This window comes from Asterias rubens, chromosome 16, assembly GCF_902459465.1.
Source record: "Asterias rubens chromosome 16, eAstRub1.3, whole genome shotgun sequence".
Lineage (NCBI taxonomy): Eukaryota > Metazoa > Echinodermata > Asteroidea > Forcipulatida > Asteriidae > Asterias > Asterias rubens.
In genome coordinates this window covers 3,239,776-3,262,501 of record NC_047077.1, presented here as the reverse complement: position 1 = coordinate 3,262,501, position 22,726 = coordinate 3,239,776, and the positions used below count along the sequence as shown (strand labels likewise).

At 39.1% G+C, this 22,726-nt stretch overlaps 2 protein-coding genes across 8 annotated transcripts in view; one reads left to right on the top strand and one right to left on the bottom strand.

The window, feature by feature from the left end:
- The window catches only part of LOC117300609 (pumilio homolog 2-like), a 59,831-nt gene extending 50,116 nt beyond the window's left edge, over positions 1-9,715 (top strand). For 6 of the 7 annotated variants that reach the window (XM_033784271.1, XM_033784272.1, XM_033784270.1 and 3 more), the window contains 8 exons: positions 700-894; positions 2,134-2,229; positions 3,455-3,726; positions 4,282-4,491; positions 5,716-6,006; positions 7,152-7,246; positions 7,457-7,540; positions 8,431-9,715. In XM_033784271.1, coding sequence (XP_033640162.1) covers positions 700-894; positions 2,134-2,229; positions 3,455-3,726; positions 4,282-4,491; positions 5,716-6,006; positions 7,152-7,246; positions 7,457-7,540; positions 8,431-8,677 — 1,490 coding nt within the window. In that variant the 3' untranslated portion in view covers positions 8,678-9,715. The remainder of the gene's footprint in view (positions 1-699; positions 895-2,133; positions 2,230-3,454; positions 3,727-4,281; positions 4,492-5,715; positions 6,007-7,151; positions 7,247-7,456; positions 7,541-8,430) is intronic. The other variant, XM_033784274.1, reaches the window with a different exon arrangement.
- An 8,275-nt stretch (positions 9,716-17,990) lies between these two features.
- On the bottom strand, positions 17,991-22,115 carry LOC117301031. Its single transcript, XM_033784915.1, has one exon. The coding sequence runs from the start codon at positions 22,113-22,115 to the stop codon at positions 18,630-18,632; it is 3,486 nt and encodes a 1,161-aa protein (XP_033640806.1). The 3' UTR covers positions 17,991-18,629.
- Between the last annotated feature and the right edge of the window lie 611 nt (positions 22,116-22,726).

Genomic DNA, 22,726 nt, shown 5'->3' with positions numbered 1-22,726 from the left:
TGGCCTTTCCTGGCAGGCAAGCTTGGCCTTTCCTGGCAGGCAAGCTTGGCCTTTCCTGGCAGGCAAGCTTGGCTTTTCCTGGCAGGCAAGCATGGCCTTTCCTGGCAGGCAAGCTTGGCCTTTCCTGGCAGGCAAGCTTGGCCTTTCCTGGCAGGCAAGCTGGTACATGTCATCAACTTACTTCCCTAAAATACTGTTAATTAATACTAAAAAGTAGTTTCGAAAAGTCCTTTAATCACTATACTCAAGTGATTTGGTCTTTCAACTTGTGCTACATATTTCCTGCTGCCCATTGCTGGTTTTATTTTTGATTCCATTTATTTATTTACGACATGAAGCTTTGCTCTAATTTGTTCAAGTTGAAAAGCTTTGAGATTAACATTTTTTTTATGCTTAGTGCATCAATGCAATAGGATTGCAACAACGCATTAATATTAATTTCAGGGAATTCCGTGCTTACATCAAGCGTAGTAAGCAAGGAATTTTTACGTGTGCGTGTGTGTTCTCCACATTACTAGGCATTCTATGCTTACACAGCTAGCACAGAAATTCGGCGTTTGCATAGTAAGCGAGGAATGGTGATCAAAAGCGGAGAATGATGATCGTAAGCGTAGAATGCGGCAGTAAGCAGGGCCATGAGATTGCGTCAAGATTTGCTTGTTAATTAGTCGTAATTAAGACCAATTTCTTTGTTGCCAGGTTTGGGTTCTTCAGGACCAGACTCCCCTACAGCTCGCCGTGACTCACTGACTGGTAGTGACTACAAACGCCAGGGTCTCTCTATGAGCCAGTTCTATGGAAGCTCTCCACAGCTTGGCCCTATTGGGATGCCCTCTGCAGGAGGTTCACTAACCCCTCCCCCATCACAAAGTGGACTCGGTGGACTGGGACTTGGTAAGCGCTGTCTCCAAGCTTTCCTCAATTCTTGTTTTATTTATTTATTTAATTTTTTAAACTTACACAATGTTTACATGATGGACAGGGGCTGTCAAGGTTATACAAAAGTACTAAAACTGTCATCTTACGATATGTACAACCAGACCCCTGCCAACAATAAAAAACATAGTTATATAATTATCAAAAGTAGATTGTATTCTTGAGCAAAAGATATTGCTGAGCAAGCAGGGTACCAGTCACAAACTGTGCATGTGATATGGTAGGTTTGTTTGTCACCTTTTTATAGTAAGCATAACGTATTTGTGCATAGCTACTTTTTGTGCTTAAGCAGCTCTATGAGATTGGGCCTTTCATAACGCAGCTGCTGCAAACAGAATTGAATTCTCTCAGTAATGAATTTTTAAGCTGTACATTGTCCTCCACCACATGGGTGTATCAAAGCGCTCGATATTGATTTCCTGCAAAATATGTGGCGCTACATTGTGTATGAGACCTAATCCTTTTATAGCATCATGTAATAATTTGCAAGGTGCTGGAAGTGTCGTGGCCGAGCGGTTAAGATCACCGAATTCAAACTCTGGTGTTTCTGATCAGTAGAGTGTGGGTTTGAATCCCAAGCTGTGACACTTGTGTCCTTAAGCGAGACACTTAACCATTGCTTCGTCCTTTGGATGGGACAGAAAGCCGTTGGTCACATGTGTTGCGTAACACATGTAAAAGAACCCAGTGCACTTATCGAAAATAGAAGGGGTTCGCCCCGGTGTTCCTGGCTGTGGCTGCTGTATGCGCCGTAGCACCTTGTAAACCCTTATAAGGTGCTAACTAATTGGGTCTCGAAATTCATCACTGCAATAACCTATCTTTCTGAAAGTTTGTATATACTCAGCGCCTCGAGTACCTTGTTTGGTGGATACATGCGCTATATAAGACTTTTATATTATGCTGCTGATCAAACCAGGAAACCCCTTCTCTTTCCAATAAGTAGACTGGGTTCTTTTTCATGCATTACACAACAAAGGAACTTTTGGCTCTACACTACCTGTAGGACACAGCAATAATGGTTAAGTAAGTGCCTTGCTTAAGGACACAAAGGTCACGACCGGGACTCGAACCCACCCTCTGCTGAACAGAAACACCACTACACGCCAACATCTTAATGTTAACAGGTGTCCCGTCAAGTAGGACATTATTGTTCCATGCTTCCTAATTTGTAGTGATTTTGTTTGTACTTTGTAGATAATCTGTTGACCGCTCCAAGCTCTTCCTGGGATCGTACATTGCAGAAGAGGGACTGGGGAACCGGGAGAGCTGTCAACCCAGCTGCACCGTTTGGTAAGCAATTAAATTAAGAAATGTTAGCTTAGGAGCAAACCCTAGCCAGATTTCATGGCTCTGCTTATTGTTAGTAAAAATATCTGCGCCTACAGAAGCAGGAAATTCCGCACTTATGTTAAGCGTATTTCACTGGGTACAGGGAATCTTTGCTTGTTGATGTGCGTTCTCCACATTTAATAATAGATAATAAACATGACATTTATATTGCGTCTTTTACCAGAGGATGCAAAGCGCTGGAAAAAGAAAAGAACAGAGAGCCAGAAGGGCAGGGTAGGGGGGGGGGGGGTACACTGGAGAAACCCAGATTACATGCGAGCAGAGAAAAGTTGAGTCTTGAGGGCCTTTTTAAAAGGGGTGAGACCAGTTAAATTTCTAACATGAGGGGGAAGGTTATTCCATAGCCTAGGGGCAGAGACAGAAAAAGCACGGTCACCAGCGTGTTTATGATATTTGGGAACTTGAAGACATCCTCCGACAGAGGAGCGAAGACAGTACGAGGAGTCTTCCGGGTATGAAGTAGAGATGAGAGGTAACTCGGAGACAGGTTGTTGGCATTCTTTAGTCACACAGCTAGCGCAGAAATTAGCGCTTGCACAGGAAGCGGAGAATGGTGATAGTAAGCGCAGAATTCAGTGGCAAGCAGAGCCATGAAATTGGCCCCTGCAAGGTTGAATAGACTAGCTTGGGTGTTCTTGTCTCGAAAATTAGATTTGAGGTAACACTGTGTATGTTTCAATGAGTTTGATGTGATTGTCAACAGGGGTAGGATTCCAGAACTAACACTAGAAGGTCCTTGAGATTAAGTGTCTCGCCATCTCATCTAATGTTCATTCTTGTTTTATTCTTGTTTTAAAAGATGGAATAATCTTGTGTCTAATCTTGTGTCAAAATTCAATCTTTGCCGAAATAAATAAAATGCTAACATGGAGCAAAAAGTCACATTGTATTCAAACGGGATACCGTAAACGCATGAAAAGGTACATTTTTATGTAGTTTGGAGTTTCGAGTTTGAAAAACCTGTTAACTACCAGACCTTCACAAGTTTCTCATTGACTTAAAGATGGAAGATTTAGAAGATTTTGCACTTTGCAAGATGAAAATGGACTTGCCCTTTCAACTTTAAAATTCCTGGCCTGAATTACCTCTTAATAACATTTTCTAATTGACAGACTTCTCTGGAATAGTGAGTTTTATGTTGTTTTGTCGTTTCTTCAATTACCAGGTTCAGAGGTGAAATTCCGCAGTGGAGCTGCAACCACATCCAGCGGCTGGTCCAACACTCTCTTCCCCCCACGTAGCCTCCGTAGCTCCGCCTACATGGAGAAGAGCGCCCCAGGACGCAGCCGTCTGCTTGAGGACTTCCGCAACAACCGCTTTCCCAATCTGCAGCTACGCGACCTCTCGGGTCACATCGTTGAGTTCTCTCAGGACCAGCATGGCTCTAGGTTCATTCAGCAGAAACTAGAGAGGGCTACATCCTCAGAGAGACAGATGGTAAATAAACAATAGCTGGATATTTCCAGGTGGAAATTTTGCATCAGGGATAAAGAATATTATTTTTTGTTTCACCCATTTTCACCGATTTGTGTTAGCACTGTATACTCAGTACTTTCCAGAGCTCTGAAAAAAATCAACAGGCATATTACTTGGGTGGGGTTTGCACTCGCGACCTTTACAATTCTAGAGCAGTGTCTGACTAACTAGACCACTGAGATTGCCTGGTAGGTAGAGGCAGCTACCGGGCAATCTCCAGTAGATATTTCCAGTAGACAAAACACTCCAAAACTTCACCATTTCTAAGGCAACTACACTGGCTCCTAATAGCCCAACTTATTGAGTTCTGCACACTGGTCCGTACATTCAAATCATTAAATCACATTGCTCCGGATTATCTCTCTTCACTTTTTTAAATCCCTGGTTGCCCATATTTCCTCCCTTGAAAGCTACAATGCGATCTCCCTCCAAGTGACCCCATAGTACTTTTAATAAATGGATGCATGTATTTCCATGACATTAAATATATCTTATGTCGTACCAATCCTATACCAGGTGTTCAGTGAGATCTTAGGTTCAGCCTACAGTCTGATGACAGACGTTTTTGGAAACTACGTCATCCAGAAGTTCTTTGAGTTTGGCACAACAGAGCAGAAGCAGGCATTGGCTCAGCGTATTCGTGGTCATGTCCTGCCATTGGCACTCCAGATGTATGGATGCAGAGTCATCCAGAAAGCTCTGGAATCCATACCTCCTGAGCTTCAGGTAAGAGGAGGTTCACCACTTGTTGTCTTGTTAAGGAAAGCATCGACTCTGTAGATTACCCTAATGCTGCCCTACCCTCTGGTATACCCTCTCTATTAAAGGCACTGGACACTATTGGTAATTACTCAAAATAATTGTTAGCATAAAAAGTAACTTGGTAATGAGCAGTGGAGAGCTGTTGATAGTATAAAACATTGTGAGTAGTGCTGGGCGAATAGTGAAATTTTGATATTCGGATACCGCTGGCCAACTATCCGAAATTAACCGGATATTCGAATAGTTTTTTAAGTACAACCAAGTAACCGGATATTCTTTTAATATCCCAATATCCGCGGACGTCGGGCGACAACTGATAGGACTGTTTGTCTGAATCCTTATGAAACTTCTATTAAGACAGCATAAAACAGCATAAATTAAGTATTTAACTATGCTCACCTCCGTGAAGAGTTAAAACTGACATTTCTGACGTAATTTGTTCAAAAATTACGAAAGTTTTCCTTCACGTAGAGTCAATCACGATCAAAAGAAAAAGCAAATCGCCATCTTTAAATTAGATCCGGTTATTTTTATGAATGAACCGAGTGACACTGTCTAAAACTAATATCAATCCGCCCATACGATCTCATTCACAAACGAACAGCGCCCTCTAGCGGCAATTTTTTAAAGTTATTTTTTTATATTTTTTAATAGCGCCCTCTAGCGGCGAAAAAAACTATTTGAATATCCGGTTAATTTCGGATAGTTGGCCAGCGGTATCCGAATATCAAAATTTCACAATTCGCCCAGCACTAACGAGAAGACTGGTCTTTGACAATTACCAAAGGTGTCCAGTGTCTTTAAGGAAAGCATTGACTCTGCAGATTATGCTTATGCTGCCCTTACTCTCTGGTATGCTCTCCCATCAGGAGAGCTAATTGAATTACCCTTTTTGGGATCTAATAAAGATTATTGTATTGCAATGTATTGTACAAAATATTGATTACTTCAAGTCTCTGTAATAACTAATCTTTTCAAATTTGCCTTTTACTGATTTTGTTGTTCTTCATAGTAGTTTAATGTATGTGAAATTTTGGGTCGAGTCAAACTCCCTGCGAGTCTTGTTTATTGTTGTTTTCAAGATGTCTGTTGTCTCGTTATATGGTTTATATTGGTTTTAATCTTCTTTGATTGTGTAAGACTTGACCCTTGATTGAACTGTGACCTCTTTTCTCTTTGACCTCACAGCTGGAAGTTGTCCAAGAGCTAGACGGCCACGTCCTGAAGTGTGTCAAGGATCAGAATGGCAACCACGTAGTGCAGAAGTGTATTGAGTGTGTGGATCCAGTCGGGCTGCAGTTCATCGTGGAGGCATTCCGCTCCCAGGTGTACTCGTTGTCTACACACCCCTACGGCTGCCGTGTAATCCAGCGTATCCTAGAGCATTGCACTGTGGACCAGACTAAACCATTGCTGGATGAGCTTCATGAACACACTGAGCCACTAGTACAGGACCAGTATGGAAACTATGTCATTCAGGTCAGTACTGGAGGGTCTCTACCTATGAAATAAAATTGCTTACGCAGGGAATGATGCTTAACAATATTCTGCTTAGCAAAAACAAGCTTTATATATATTTTACATGTGACATGGTATTTTAGTTGGTAACCTTATTCTGGTAAGCATGATTATGTTGTGCTTAGCTCCTTTTTGTGCTTAAGCAGCTCTATGACATTGGGCCTAGAGTGTCTCTACACATCAAATAGGCCAGTCTTTTGTCAGCATTCTTTCTTAGATTTTATTTCTTTGAATTGTCTTGAGAATTGTGAATTTTGCAATTAAGGAATGAAAAGAAAAGCTCTCTTGTGTAGCCTGTTACTTTGTAATTCGCCTAACTCTGCTGTTTTGTACATATTTTTGTTGTTGCTTTATTTAGAGATCTCATTGTCCCATTTCGTTCTTTATTACAATTGCTAATTTTATATTCTATGCCCATTGTTTTTTAGACTTTTATACCATTCGCTTTTCCATTTTTTGTACGTATATTTTTTCTTCTTAATGTTTTTAAATGTGTACAGCTAAATAATTTGCTTTGTAGTTTTGAAGTTATTTTAAAAGTAGTTTTTAAGCAATTTTTACTTTGTATTCTAGTGTATTTAATCCAACCGTATTTATATGAAACAAATAAAACTGCTATTCTATTCAATTGTTTAAAGGAACACGTTGCCTTGGATCGGACGAGTTGGTCTATAAAAAGGGTTTGTAACCGTTTTTTAAAAATAAAATGCATATGGTTAGAAAGATGTTGTAAAAGTAGAATACAATGATCTACACAAATTTGCCTCAAAACTGCGTGGTTTTCCTTTTACTGTGCGAGCTAACATGGTCGGCCATATATGGGAGTCAGAAACAAAAATTTGACTCCCATAAATGGCCGACCGTGTTAGTCAATGAGGTAAAAAGAAAACCGTGCAATTTCGAGGCATGTTTATGTGGATCATTGTATTCTACTTTTACAACATCTTTCTACCCATACGCATTTTGTACAAACGGTTACAAACGCTTTTCAAAGACCAACTCGACCGATCCAAGGCAACGTGTTCCTTTCTTCACAAACTCACTTTCCTTAATTTTGATTGAGCTTCCCCTTACCAATGGTTTGCCTTCATCTTGTACCCCTACAGCACGTCTTGGAGCATGGTCGACCAGAGGATAAAAGCAAGATTGTAGCTGAGCTAAGAGGCAAGGTCCTACTGCTGAGTCAGCATAAATTTGCAAGGTAAGCCAACGAGATCTTCCTCATTGCATTAGTTTCAATTCTTTCTCATACACAAATCTTTCTACAAGCTTTGTCGTAATCAGATCGTGTGATAGAAGTTTTCTGCAAACGATTTTCCAAAAACTTCTTACCGTACATAGAATGACTTTTTTAAGATTGATCTGTTGTTGTCATTCAGGCATTGATACTATTGTTTGGTTATTCTTGTAGCAATGTGGTAGAGAAGTGTGTGACGCATTCCTCCCGACCAGAGAGGGCTCTACTCATTGATGAGGTCTGCTCCTACAACGATGGGTGAGTCGTGGTTTCAGATTATTCTAATTCTTGGGACAAAACAATATAATAAGCGAAGGCCATCCTGGGAAAGGCAAATGTCTTAAAACTGTCATATAAAAAAAAAGTCAGGCCCGATACTTCTTGGAGGCAACAAAAGAGATTGCCTCTACGGCCCCTGGTTATTGCCTTGGTGCCCTTTAAATGCTCAAGTAGAAATTTATAATTTCCTCATAGGGCGCCTTCAAGGAGAAAATGCCTTGGTGCCCTTGACCTTTCAAAAACGAAGCTGACAGGCCTGAGATGTGCCCTCCCAGGTTCTAGCTTCTTGACCAACTACACTCGGAGAGGAAGGGAAATGGTCAATTCAATTTTGTGATGTACTCATTTTCCAATAGATGGATTGTAATACGCGTCATCGACCGCCATCTTTGATGTATTGACAAGGGAAAAGTGCAGGCGCAGCGCGTACATAGCGCGTACATGCGTGCATGTTTCCCTTGTTAACACATCAAAGATGGTGGTCGATGATGCGTGTTGCAATCCATCTATAGATAAAGTCCTCATTTGGATGGGGAAAAAACATTACAAGTCTCTAACGTCACGATAAAATGGGGGTAAATTGCCATTGTATTCGATACCCTTCTAGTGCAAACTTTGTCAATCTGTTCCTTTAATACTGATACTCAATTGAACTTTAAATTAAGGGAATGCCAATCCCAAACTTGCAATCACAATCGTTGCGATGGGGTTTGTTCTTTAGTAAGTCAGAGAGTTTGGTGTTTGTTTCTAATTGTTGATTATTTTAAAATCTCAAATGACTCTATCTTATGCTGAAGTAACACACAACTTGGTGGTTATTTTGGTATATGTTTGTATTGTTTGAAACTTATAACGATAATTCCTCCTAGAAACAACAGTGCCTTGTACACAATGATGAAAGACCAGTATGCTAACTACGTGGTTCAGAAGATGATCGACGTCGCAGAGCCAAACCAACGCAAGATACTGATGCACAAGATCCGTCCCCATGTTGGAACACTGCGCAAGTTCACCTACGGCAAGCACATCCTGGCCAAGCTGGAGAAGTTCTTCATGAAGAGCAGCAATGATCTTGGCCCCATTGGAGGACCTTCTAATGGAAGTCTCTCCGTATGAGTTGATAGCCTTCTAGAGTGAGTTGATCGCCTTCCTATGGTCTATCAATCTGTCATTTTGAAAAAGGGTGAGAACAGATGTCAAGGAAGATTTTGATGTCATCTCTTTTTCCAGGCTATAAGTGGATCTGATGATGCAGAGAAGAAAAACAAAAGTTTAAAAAAATTAATTGTTCAAATCTTGATGCATGGAACTTAAAATCTTTTTCCCAGTTAGATTTATTTTCGCCTTTAAAATTATGAACAGGTTGGAAAGAAGACCACCATTTAGTTTGTAGCAGTTTTGTGGCAAATAAAAAGAAAAAAATGCTCAAGGAAACAATAAAAAAATGATAACTTTGTTCAGAAAAATAATAAGAGTCAACAATGAATGGAAATAATTGACTAAGCCTCAAGCAAAAAAAACTTTAGTGAATGTGAGAAATTGAAGAGAAAATAAAAAAATGATTACAAATTCTGAATTGGGAAAACAGTTTTAAGATTAGTTTAAAAACATAAATGAGTTTCAACCATTATTTGTATTAGTTCTTTTTAAGCCTTTTTAGTTACTGCTGTAAAAAAAAGTTTTACATAATTATTTTGGGGAGAATGGAGGAATATGGTAAAGGGAGTGATTTTTGTTAAGGAGTTTGCTTGTTATTGGTTAATGGTGGTTAGTTGGTTAAGTGGTCATAGTTTCTCTTTTTCCAATTGTTTATTTTTATTTTCCTTTTTTAAATTAACGTTTCATTAATTGGTTATTAAGTAAAATTGTAAAGTAAAATTGGAAGAAGTACCGGCTTTTGTTTTTCCGGAATTACCGTAGATTTTGTGGAGTGTTAAATATTACAGGAAAACAATGCTCAGAAATTATTATTATGCTTGCTTTATAAAGGAATTCTGTGTAGAAAATGTAGACTATTAGAATATGTATAGTATATGCCGTGTTTTTGTAGATAGTTTGAGAACACAGAGCTATATATGAGGAGTTGAATGAGAGGTGAAGAAAAAAAAAACAGTTGTAAGAAAAACTAGACATTATTTTTCTTGTTTTTTTTTTTTTTTAAAACAATGTCGAGACTGATGGCCTCTTGAATTGAAAACAAAATTTGTCTTGATAGTTGTTGTTGATTTGACTCGAATCTCATTTATGGCTCTGTTAAAACGTCATTATTATCAAACTAACACGCTAGGGATTATATGGTTGTATATGTATTGATGTATGGTTGCATATAATTGAAAATAGTAGTTTACTGTAGTTTAGCTTTATAAGGAATCTAGCTACCTTTCTTTGTATTTCTTGCTTGAGTAAAGCCACTTTTATACTTGTGGATAAATAAGAAGACAAATTCCCTAAAAATACTTTAAAAGAATCTTGAATTTCACAAACCTAGAGATGTATAAAAAAAAAGGACATTTTTTGATGAATCCGGCAAATAGTCTTCTCTTTTTGCAGATATGAAAATTAGATAATTTGACGCCTGTAATTGGGTAGGTTCTTTGTTTTATGAGCGTCTTGTTTTTTTGAGCGTCTGGCAAACTAGCGATGCAGTTTGCCCTTATAAATATGTAAAGCATGGGGACTTTATGATCTCTCTTGTCTTCCAGTTTGTGCCTTGGTAGTAATAAGGACAGTGTATTTTTTAGTTAATTTTCCTTTCATTTTTCCCGACTCTTTTATCTTTATCCCCCACCTATTTTTTCCCTTTTTTTTTAAAACCATTTTTCCAACAAAATCATACTGAAGCATACATCTACCTGTAAATTGAGTCTTTCCATATTTTTGGTAAATTGTTTTTATTGAAATATTTGCAAATGTTTGAGGCTCTGGTTGGTTCATTCAAATGATTTGATTGGTTGATTATGGTCCGACTGTGGCAAGAATGTATGTAAATTAAGGGCGTGGCCTAGTTGTTGATATAGCCTGATTGGTTGATTGGTTGTATGATCGATGGAAAGATTCCCTGTAGAGTTTTGGTCAAAAAGGTTGCTGATGAAGTAGGAAAATTTGAACTGTTGTTGATATCAGAAGAAAAAAAATTGAATGGTGTTGTTTGATTTGGGATTCGATATTATTTGAACAAAATTGGGGCCCATGCGTTGAAATGCCATTCTGGGTGCAAAAGCCATTGGATGCAGATGAATTTGACCTCTGTTTGTACAAAGGTGAATTCTTATCAGTGTCCTGAGGTTGGGTTGTCCAGAAGCGTTTAAGCGGATTGGGCTCAAGAATGAACCTCTACTTCAAGATGGGATTATCTAGTCAAGAATCATCTGTATGTCCCTTCCACTCTTGTCAGATGCAGTCTCACTCTTCTTTTTTTACCTTCCCTAAATTGTTTTAAGTTTATTTTATAGAATTTTAGGGTAAATCAATTGTATTTTAATTGTACATTTGTATGATTTCAGAGGTATTTCTTTCTTGTGTAAAGTGGATAGTGGACCCTGTGGATTGTAAGTGGTATGTACAACTGGACATATTTTGTATAGGTTTTTTTTGTAAGCAAGGTTGCCCATTGGATACTAAAACATCAAACCCTGTGAGTGTATATACCTTTGAAGTAATTGACTAAACAATTTACAATACATCATGGAGATTTGTAATTATTTGAAGAAAACAAAATGGGGAACAAAAATCTTGCCCGGGTTAAACCAGATCAGAAAATGTTTGATTTTAAGACATGCATTGTACAAGTTTAAATAGGGGTGTTTTTTTTGTTTTATAAGAAGGAATGAGAATTTAATTTTAAAAGAAGTCTTCTGCTAGAATTATGAAGGATCTGTTGCATTGAAAAAAAAACCTTCACCTCAAAATGAGTTTCCGTTGAGCCAGTTCAATATAGCTGGAAAACATCACCGAATGCAGTTTCCAATTTAAACTGATGAATTGACAGTTCATGACTTTGCATTTTAACAGGTGTCCAAACCAGGGCCCTCTTTTACTGAGCTGCTACAATTTTCTGCTTAGCGAAAATGAGCAGAATACCACTCATACTACTCATGTACAAGTGACATGGTATTTTGGCTGGTAACCTTAGTCTAGTAAGCATAATTTTGTTGTACTTAGCTGCTCTATAAAGCTGCCTTAGCACAAAAAGTAGATAAGCACAACATAGTTATGCTTGCCAGAATAATGTTACCAGTTAAAATACCATCTCATGTGACTGGTTTACTGTTTGTTTTTACTTAGCTGATTATTGGTAAGCATAATTCTCTGCTGCTTAGGCAGCTTTAAGTAAATGTGCCGTGGTGTATAAAACTGAGCTAATGAGGATTGGGACATTCCATTTGGATGCACCTTCATGATATGCTAACTTGATTATTTGTACTCAAACCATAGAGTTATATATAAGAACTAGAGGGCGCACGGGTGATACTTCTTGCACAACAGCGACGGGACCGCAAGGAGACACGCGCACGCCATTATGTACGCGCATTGAATATGAAACACACGCTGGAGTTTGTGTTTATTGAACGCTACACGATGCTGTTTTGTTCAACTTACAAAATGGCCGCACAAACACACGCTGTGGGATGCCAGTTTTGTCAACTTAGAAACTGGCCGCCTGCACGCATGCCGGAGCGCGTATATAGGCCAGTGCGCCCTCTAGTTCTTATATATAACTCTATGACTCAAACCTAAATGAGTTTAGATTGAAACCCACTGCCCTGTGGGTATGGTACCCTTTTCAATGCGGTCTTAACCATAATAAATATCAATATATTTCATGTTTATTGGGGACGATAGTATTTCTATTTGAATTGTATTTTATTGCACTGTCCACTAACAGCGAGGCATAGCTGGCTTCAATGGTGCTACATTTGTTTATAAAAAAAAAAATGTTTTCCACATAATAGCGATCCACGCTTTCTGTGGGTTCATGTAAATTTTGTCGGCCATTTTTTGCATTGGCTCGACCCTGTAAATTACTGTACCAAATTAAAAGAAGACTCAAAAAGACAAAATTGAAACACATTGTGAGCAAGTCGACCCTTAAGACAAAACGTTTTCATGTCAAAGCCTTGTGTGTTGTAATAAAAACAATTAGCATCGAGTCAATTAATGTACTGGTCTTATCTTTCAGACCATTTTTTTTATAATGATAGGAGTTGGTTCTGTACGCTCACCTAGCTTTAAATGGTGTTTAAGTTGTCTTTATGTACATGTATTTTGTAGTGAAACGGTGTTTGCTTGTACTGTTTTTGAAACTGAAAGTATGGATTCTTGGCATGCTTGGTCACGATCAACTGGAAATTTTGTAGTTCTAGTTGAGGTTTCAATCCAATGAAAATAACTCCTAACAAATGTTAACCCAAAGTAGCTTGTTTTTGTTACAGTCAAGGAAATCATTTCACTTTGCCCCTTCCAAGGTTGGCATAATCACAGTTTCCTTTTGAGATTTTGACTATATTTGTATCCAAAATTAAGCAGGCTTTATTGGTTAATAATCTATCAATTGTTCAAGTCTAAAAGCAGCGTTGGATAAAGTCTTGTAAGCAGTTTTGCACACAAGTTTTGAGGCAGTTCTTACAGCCCCAAAATGTTCTGTTTAAAATGTCCTCAATTTTCACTGCACGAATCCAAGACCATGTTTTTTAATGTGCAAAAGGCTGTGTTCTCATTCCAATCGTAAATACATGTTGAAGTTCACACATCAGAAGTTGCAAACGAATAATAACAAATGTGTTAATGCTCTGCGGAATTCAAAAGATTTGGTTTTTGACATAAACATCTCGAGGGAATGTGTACATTTTTGGGAGTCCTCGCAACTATTGAAATCTTAAGTTTCTAGATGTAATGTACCTAGAATGTTGAACTTATTGGAAAGTTATGAATACCATTTTGTTTTGGTTTGTTGTTTTGTTTTTTCCCCGTGGATAATTAATAACTGCTTTAGATGTATTGTAAAATAATTTCTTATCTGCAAGTCACATGCATAGCTTCAGTGTATACAGAATGTCTTAAAGGGCATTGGGAATTTTTTTTAACCTTATATTATCAATGGCTTTTGGCTTCTTTATATCTTTTCTGCTTGGTTTTGTTTCTTGTAATTTTTGGGTTGTCTTTGAGATTTTGTTATAAATATCTTGTAAAATGGAAGTTTTCTTTTATTTGTGCATAATAAGGATGGAACCCTATTGGAATTTTTGGCTGGTTTGTTATATGTTTCCACCAGTAAGCATGTATACATTTGTAGATTGTTATTATTAAATACATGTAATTGCAAATACGCTAATCCTGAACATTTCTGCTACAGACCTGTACAAACAAAAAAGTATAATAATGTACAAAATGTGTAAATTCCCTTGTAGCTTTGGAACAAATAATGTATAAAAGGAACTTCCTACTGGGTGATCAGTTTATTGATATGATGTTAATAGTATGAGTAAGAAGCTAGATCTTCAACAGGGTGGCTGAGATTTTGGCTCCTTCAAATTCTCTCTTTCCTACTTTGGGGGTTTAAAACGCTCCACAAATTCTATGCAAACTTTTGGTAGGAGAAACAAAGCTGAAACATAAATGCCCAGTTTACTTAGTATACTAGATCTAGTATTTCCGGATGCCTAGATTTCCTTATTCATAGCGGCCCAATGAAACTGAACTACATTTTTCAAATTTTTGTTGTGAAAACAGAGTGTCCCAAGCAGAAAGCTTATTCAATGTCACAACTTCATTAAGAATTCATTATGCTACTGCTCGTTATTTTTAAGTCATGCGATTATTGATCATGTGACTTATGAATCTGTCGAAACATGGGTGCGTTTTCACGGCCGTAACCAAAACCTGTTTCGGTTGAACTTGCCATTGGTTATTCACTGGCCATTGACCAAAGCAGTTATTGGTTACGAACGCGAAAACGCACCCCCTTGTCTACATTGATAAACATATCAAAATCCAAAGCAGACGTGCATTCAGTCGAAACTTATCAGCTTGGAGTGACTACGCTATGTACTTAAGACACAAGGTACCAATAATCAGCCACCCTTGCTGAGATTGAACTTCTTACTGCCCTTCTGTATGAAAGAACGCATTGTAAATTTGTAGTTTATTATTTTTCTGAGTAATTTTTTGCAGGAAATATACCATAGTTGTTGATAGTCTGGACCCCGTTTTTCTACTGGACGGTGACTGTACAATGTATAATATCCCCTTACTCTGTACATTTGTGATGTTTGATGTATTCAAATTCTCGAGGATTTAGACTGACTCAAACAGTCGTTGGTTTGTCACTTGTATGTTTTTTCCCTTGCACAGAATTGAAAAGAACAATACCATACGGCTGTTTGAGTACATGTTACAAAAATAATCCATTTATATAAAATTAATGACTTTCTGTTCTGGCCTTTCCTTATGAAAACAAAGATATTTTGCATTTCACTTAACGTTGTGGAAATAGTGCCTTGAGCTAAGAATGAATTATTTGTAATAAAACGTTGGTTTTCATTTTGAATCCTTGCATTGTACATGATGTAACAAATTAAGAATAAATCATCGCGCATTTTTGGCGGAATTTTTTGGTATTTATAAAAACAAAGAACCTCTTTTTTCTGTTAAAAACTTCTCACTTTTCTAATAAAATGAATACACTTGCAAATGATTGTGTTTTGGGGAATGACACTGGTGTTAACTTGCAAATGGTGTTTTTCCTGAGGGTGACAAGTTTCAGGAATTATCCTAAACATGAGGGGGGTTTTATTGTAAAAAATTAAAATGTGTTTTTATACCTCTTTGCAATTGTCATATATACCTGACATAATTGGCTTGCAGTATGCATAAATGTTACTTTGATCATGAAGTTTTAATCATTGATTACATCTGTTCTAAATAATATTAGTTTGTCAGGTATAACCACTCTGATCAGTTGTAGGTCAATTCTTTACCTGTCGGTGATGATTGAATGAAGTCTGAATACTGAACTAGGAACTGACCATTATGATTGAGTGAAGTCTGAATACTAAACTAGGAACTGACCAAAATGATTGGGTGAAGTCTGAATAATGAACTAGGAACTAACCCTCACCAATGATTAGCTATTTTAGATTTTCAATGGAGGCTTTACTCAAACCAGGCTTGTGCCTCGCTCTATGAAATGGGTTGTAATGGAAACACTTCAAAAACTGCTGTTCTGATTCTTTCCCAGTGTTTTGGCATTAGCCATTATGCTGTAATAAAAATGAGAATGGAAAAAACAAAACAAAAACAGGATAGAATAATTTTTCAAACGCACTCACAAAACTATGAAATAATCAAGAAAACAAAACACATTTTTGACATTGTACATTGGTGTATTTTCACTTTTTTTTTTTTTTTTTTTGCAGAGCAATTATACAATTATCAGTTGGATTTATAACAGATTGGACATACTATGAATTGGAAACCGGTAATATTTGTAAATGCTACATGTACTTTCTCCCTAATATAAATAGGCCTGAGTGCCATATTTGTTAAATAACAATTTTATGTGTATACCTGTGTCCAAAATGCTATAATTTATTTCCTATTTTATAATTGATTTTTCTTTTTTTGTTTTCACTTTTGGGAAATCATAATTAATACGACTTTGTAGATTTGTGTAATTAATAATAAGAGTTTTCTTTTCGCCATGCGGCAAATTCTTTTTTGGGTCGTCGTTTTTACCCCGCCTGTATAATTTCTTTATTGGGAGTTTCACAATTGCAGATGAGATAACAACCAAGTGAGTTTTAATTTAGTTTTTTAAGAAAGTCGTCTGTGAACTTTCATGCTAATGTTATTAATTGTTAATGTATTCAAAAATGCAAATTGAGGGCATGCAGCCTAAGAGAGAACCAAGTTTTTATAAAGGGAAGGCTTTGTGACCGAAGTAAGATTGTTCCCGCATGGTTTTGTGGGATGAAAGTGTAGTGTGACAAAGTAGTGTAATTGGACCAAGGTGTATGCTGTGCAACACCTTTGTGTCCAACGGGTGAATAAAAGGTTATGTGTAAGAATTTAGAGACGTTGTCGTAAAGCCAAAATGCATTGTAATTGCCTAGCTTTCTTAAACACACGCTGATCTGTACTGCTAATAGCACCCGCATTTGTGTCGCTGATGGAGAAAAGAAAGAAATCGTGTCCTCTGCTAGGTTTGACTTATTTACTCAAAATAAACTTCCCGCTTTTGCAAATGTGACCATGCTGGTCATTGTGTGATTCTTTCATAGTACTGTGACATCAATTCACTTTATCGAGGAACTGCACCAATGTTTAGGGAGAATCGTCTTTTGAATTAAAGGCAATGGACACTATTGGTAATAACTCAAAATAATTATTCACTTAAAACCCTACTTGGTGACGAGGCATGGGGAACTGTTGATAGTAATAAGACATTGTGAGAAACGGCTCCCTCTGAAGTAACATAGTTTTTGAGAAAGAAGTAATTTTCCATGAATTTGATTTCGAGACCTCAAATTTAGAATTTGAGGTCTCAAAATCAAGCATCTGAAAGCACACAAGGGTGTTTTTTCTTTCATTGTTATCTCACAACTTCAACAACCAACCGAGTTCAAATTTTCACAGGTTTGTTGTTTAATGCATATGTTGAGATACACCAAGTGAGAAGACTGGTCAATAGTGTCCACTGCCTATAAGGTATGAGAGTGTGCCACTCCTTTTTGGAAACAAAGTTAACTTCTCCGTTTGTTCAACTCTTTAGAGACCATTCATTTCTGTATAATCATCACAAAACCACTACAAATGCTAACTTGGCGTGTCATGTTGAAGTGTCGTGGCCGAGCGGTTAAAAGAGCACCAAATTCATACTCTGGTGTTTCTGATCAGCAGAGTGTGGGTTCGAATCCCCAGCCGTGACACTTGTGTCCTTGTGTCCCAGCCAAGACACTTAATCATTGCTTCGTCCTTCGGATGGGACGTAAAGCCGTTGGTCCCATGTGTTGTGTAACGCATGTAAAAGAACCCAGTGCACTTATCGAAAAGAGAAGGGGTTTGCCCTGGTGTACCTGGCTGTGGCTGCTAAACGCGCCATAGTACCTTGTAAACCGTTATAAGGTGCTACATAATTGGGTCTCGGAATTCCACCTATATTTCTGAAAGTTTGTATATTATCTTGTTTGGTAGATACGTGCGCTATATACACATGTAAGACTTCAATATAATGACCTGGTGGTTTAGAGCCCCAAATTCAAACTCGGGTGTTTCTGATCACAGAGTGTTGGTTCAAGTCTCGGTCTTGACACTTGTGTCCTTAAGCTTCGTCCTTTGGATGGGACGTAAAGCCGTTGGTCCCGTGTGTTGTGTAATGAAAAGAGAAGGGGTTCACCCCGGTGTTCCTGGTTTGATTGACGGCATGTTGTGCCACAGCACCTTGTAAACCATTGCATGGTGCTATGTAAAGGTAGTTGATTGCATAATTCAAACTTGGTCCCAAATACTGTATGTTTAAGCGCCTTGAGCGTCACCGCGTGACGGATATAATAAAAGCACTATATAACAAGCCAACATTATTTATACATCCCAAAACCAGTCCACCAGAGAAGAACACACTCATATATATCCATCTTAGATATTGTTACAGTCAAGTTGATAGGATTTCGGTGACCACCCCACTTTGTTCAATTACCACTAAATTACTATACAAAAACCAATATACATTTTATACATACATTTAAGCACATTTAGAAAAACAGTGGTATACAACCAAAGGTAAACACTACAACACAAACCTAATCTACTCTACTTTATACACAGATGCACCTTCATTTTTTTATAATTACATCTTTTTGAATGCAAGGTATACTTGTGGTAATTGCCAAAGACCAAGGCTGTGTCCAAAGCGGCTTCTTCGGCTACAGCTGCGGCTAGATCAGTGCGTCTGCCAGTGTTGAAGAGTCAGTAGGCAGAAGTGCGTGATATAGCCATAGCTGTTGCCGAAGTGGCCATTTTGCAACTACATTGAGGTCAAATCAATGGTCAAGTTGACCATGCTGTGATATGATTACATACAGCTCTTTGTGTTTCTTAATGACCAATGATTTGAACTTGTGGATCGAGAGAGGGCATCAGTGTCATTCGTATTCATGTACTGTTCAACACTTGAACTTGTTGTGGCGTCAAGCCTGGAGAACCCAGAACTGATATTTCCACGGTGCGAGGGTAGGTGGTTCTGAGACAAGTTCAGAGAGCAAGAAGTTGAGAATAATGAATGACCTGCCATTGATGGTACTAGTGGCTGGTCAGTTGAGCTGGCACCATGGCAAGTTAATGACCTAGGGTCAGAGTTATTCTCTTGCAGCCATGCCCTTTTCGTCTGCTTGACAGAGTTAATCTGTGAGGGTCTCTGAGGGACAGTTGGGCAGTCTCTTTTGCCAACAGTTGTCGACAATTCAGAGCAGTTACTGGAAACATTACTGTAGCTGTTTGTCGGGTTTAAGTGACCAGCCATTGATGGTGGCGGTGGCTGGTCAATTGAGGTGGCATTATGGCCAGTTATTGACCTGTGGTCAGAATTGTTCTCTTGCAGCCATGCCCTTTTCGTCTGCTTGACAGAGTTAATCTGGGAGGGTCTCTGAGGGACAGTTGGCCAGTCTCTTTCGCCAACAGATGTCGACAATTCAGAGCAGTTACTGGAAACATTACTGTAGCTGTTTGTCGGGTTTAAGTGACCAGCCATTGATGGTGGCGGTGGCTGGTCAATTGAGGTGGCATTATGGCTAGTTATTGACCTGTGGTCAGAATTGTTCTCTTGCAGCCATGCCCTTTTCGTCTGCTTGACAGAGTTAATCTGGGAGGGTCTCTGAGGGACAGTTGGCCAGTCTCTTTCGCCAACAGTTGTCGACAATCCAGAGCAGTTACTGGAAACATTACTGTAGCTGTTTGTCGGGTCTAAGTGACCAGCCATTGATGGTGGCGGTGGCTGGTCAGTTGAGGTGGCATTATGGCAAGTTATTGACCTAAAGTCAGAATTGTCCTCTTGCAGCCATGCCCTTTTCGTCTGCCTGACAGAGTTAATCTGGGAGGGTCTCTGAGGGACAGTTGGCCAGTCTCTTTCGCCAACAGTTGTCGACAATCCAGAGCAGTTACTGGAAACATTACTGTAGCTGTTTGTCGGGTCTAAGTGACCAGCCATTGATGGTGGCGGTGGCTGGTCAATTGAGGTGGCATTATGGCTAGTTATTGACCTGTGGTCAGAATTGTTCTCTTGCAGCCATGCCCTTTTCGTCTGCTTGACAGAGTTAATCTGGGAGGGTCTCTGAGGGACAATTGGCCAGTCTCTTTCGCCAACAGTTGTCGACAATCCAGAGCAGTTGCTGGAAACATTGTTGTAGCTGTTTGTCAGGATTAAGTGACCAGCGATTGGTGGTGCCGGTGGTGCGTAGTCTGGGATGGTAATAATATCTGATTCTAATGGTGGCCATGGTTTGTGATGTGGTTCTTGGTTAACATGCGTACTGTATCCTTTGACATGGTTCCCACACTCTGACCTCGCGGTGGGTCTTGGCATCAAACCTCTTCTTTCATGAGCAGCAGACGACACAGACCTACTGGAATTGCATGAATGTTTTGTTGCCATTGGTGAGGTCGGACGCACCCTAGAGGGCTTCACCCAATGTGTTGTAGCATCATGGTTTCGACTGTATGGTGCAGTGGAGAAGTTTATATCATCTTCCATTTCAGTATTGGCATCCCACCTGTTTCGTGTGTGAATCATGTCACCATTTGGTATTTGGGCAAAGCTGTCTTGACTCACTGGTTGCAGTTGCGACCGTTTACGGTGATTGCCTGTAAAAATCCGGGTGATGTAACTCTCTACCTGCGATCTACGTCTTTGAGAGTTTGTTGTAGTCGACTGGGATCGATCCAAGAAAGGAGAGGGAATGGCTTGGGTGTTTGACTCTCGTTGGCGGCGGTTGTGATTTGATAATCTTGGTGATACAGATGAAGTCGTATGAAAACCTGTTGGTGTTGATGCTGTTGATAGGTGACCTGTCACGGACACGTCATGACGGTCTGGTTGATGTAATGACTGACGTGAACTGCTCCTAACTCGCGTGAAATATATTCTTCCCTGTGACCACAGTGCCAGCATACTGTGCCGTGAAACGCTACGCTGTGGCACTATGGAGCGTCCGGTGGTTACACGGGAAGGCAATCTTGGAAGAGACGGTAGGCGTCTTGTGGTCAGGGAAGTAGGATTTGGCAATTGAGCAGGCACCATCGGACGGGATTGTGTGAATAGTTTGTATCTTCGGTAAGATTTGTAGCTGAGAACCACTGAGCAGATAATAAGGAAGCACACAGTAACACCCGTCACAACTGAAGAGACCCATGCCTTGGGTTTGTCTGTTGTTTTCATCATGGCATCTTTACGTGATGAAGTTGTGTACCCACTTGTCAAAGTTGTTGTATTTGCCAGTGGTTGTAGAGTAACTGTCTCATCACAGATCACTAATTTACTAGAGAGCTTTATATCTCTGAGATGAGCTGGTGTATTGCACTTGGCTACATTATTGTACCTGCCGTTGGATGCATCCTGCTGCTCACTGTACCAGTTAAGAAGTGGCTGAATGGACTCGCACTCGCAGTCAAGTGGGTTGGATGACACGTTGATATCAAACTGATAGTTAATGGAGACCAAGTGGAGGTTCAGAAACGAGTTCAACTTTGTGATGAAATTGTTATGAAGATCTAACACATCTAGTGCACGCAAATCATGAATGGCCGCCACAGACACAATTTCATTAAATGACAGATTTAAATGTGTAAGACTCGCAAGATCCCGAAAGGCTGACATCTCCAAAACTTGAATCTTATTTTGGCTGAGGTCTATCGTCTGTACTTTCCTTAAACCCTTGAAGGTGTTATTCAACAGTATGGTTATGTTATTGTTTCTGAGGTTTATCTCATCCAATGTCGTCATTCCTTCGAAGGATCCAGTGATGATGCCCTGTATGGTGTTGTACGCTAAGCTCAGCTTCTTAAGGCCGGGGAGATCTGACCCAAATACCCCACGTTGGATCACTGTAAGTCTGTTGTGATCTAGATTCAATACATTTAACCTACCAAGTCCAGAGAATGAACCATTTTCAAGTTTTTGCAGCTGGTTTCTTTGAAGATCAAGCTTCCATCTCAAGAGTGTAAGGGAAGTAAAAGTTGTCTTGACGATCTCTTGGATATGATTTCCAGCCAGGTAGAGTTGGTCGTTTAGTCCAGGTAAACGGTCAAAATCGGTTCTGCTTATGTTTTTGATTAGGTTGTTTGTTAAGTCGAGGGAAATCGCCTCATCACAGTTCTCAAATTGGGGAATTTCTTGGAGATTTTGTTCGGGACAAGTTATTGCCCGGTGATCAGATATACATTGTTCGACACATCCAGAAGTTGCTTGTAAGGAATTCAAGGCGAGGAGTGCCAAGACAAGACTGAAGGTGTTGAGATTGAGTGTTAAAAACATTGTCGGTGCTTCCTCGTTCGAGTCGGACGACATAATTATAGAGTCCAATTCAATTCACGCCAAATTGAATTTATTTCTTTAGTGGGGTTGAAAAGTAGTTTCGTCAAAGTGTAGCAGTTAATTTCCTCAAATGTTGCATGAAAATAATGCTTCGAATAAGCCTACGTCAGTGCTATGGCTTTATATCCATATCAGAGTTATAGTACAGTGTTGAAATCGGAAGCATAGCACCAGAAAATGTAAATGTAGACTGATTGTGTGTCAAAAGTGATCATTTAATATGGGTTTTAGAACTTCTGCAGAAAGTCACGTTTTGAGCCAACAATAATCAACACCTCCTGCAACCCACGCTTGTTGAGGCAAAATGGCGGCCGAGAGAAGTAGAATACAGTTGCAAACTCTTACTCACTAATAATGACAACTGCATGCTGTGTCTGGAAAACAGCCCACCTTGCAACAGTATCCTTGTTGTTCTGGGTGATTGTTCAACTCAAGGTTAATAGCGAAAGTTCAACTTGCCAGAAAATTTCATCGAAAGTTTAGTTTTCTCACACAGGATGTAATTGTGTATCTTTCAAATTCTTAGTTTTGTTTTGAATATGGACAAATTAAGTTAAAATGATGACTGAGAATAGCTCAAGTTT

Excerpts from the sequence above, each read along its gene's own strand:
- LOC117301031 (XM_033784915.1), bottom strand. The coding sequence starts at position 22,115 with ATGTCGTCCGACTCGAACGAGGAAGCACCGACAATGTTTTTAACACTC.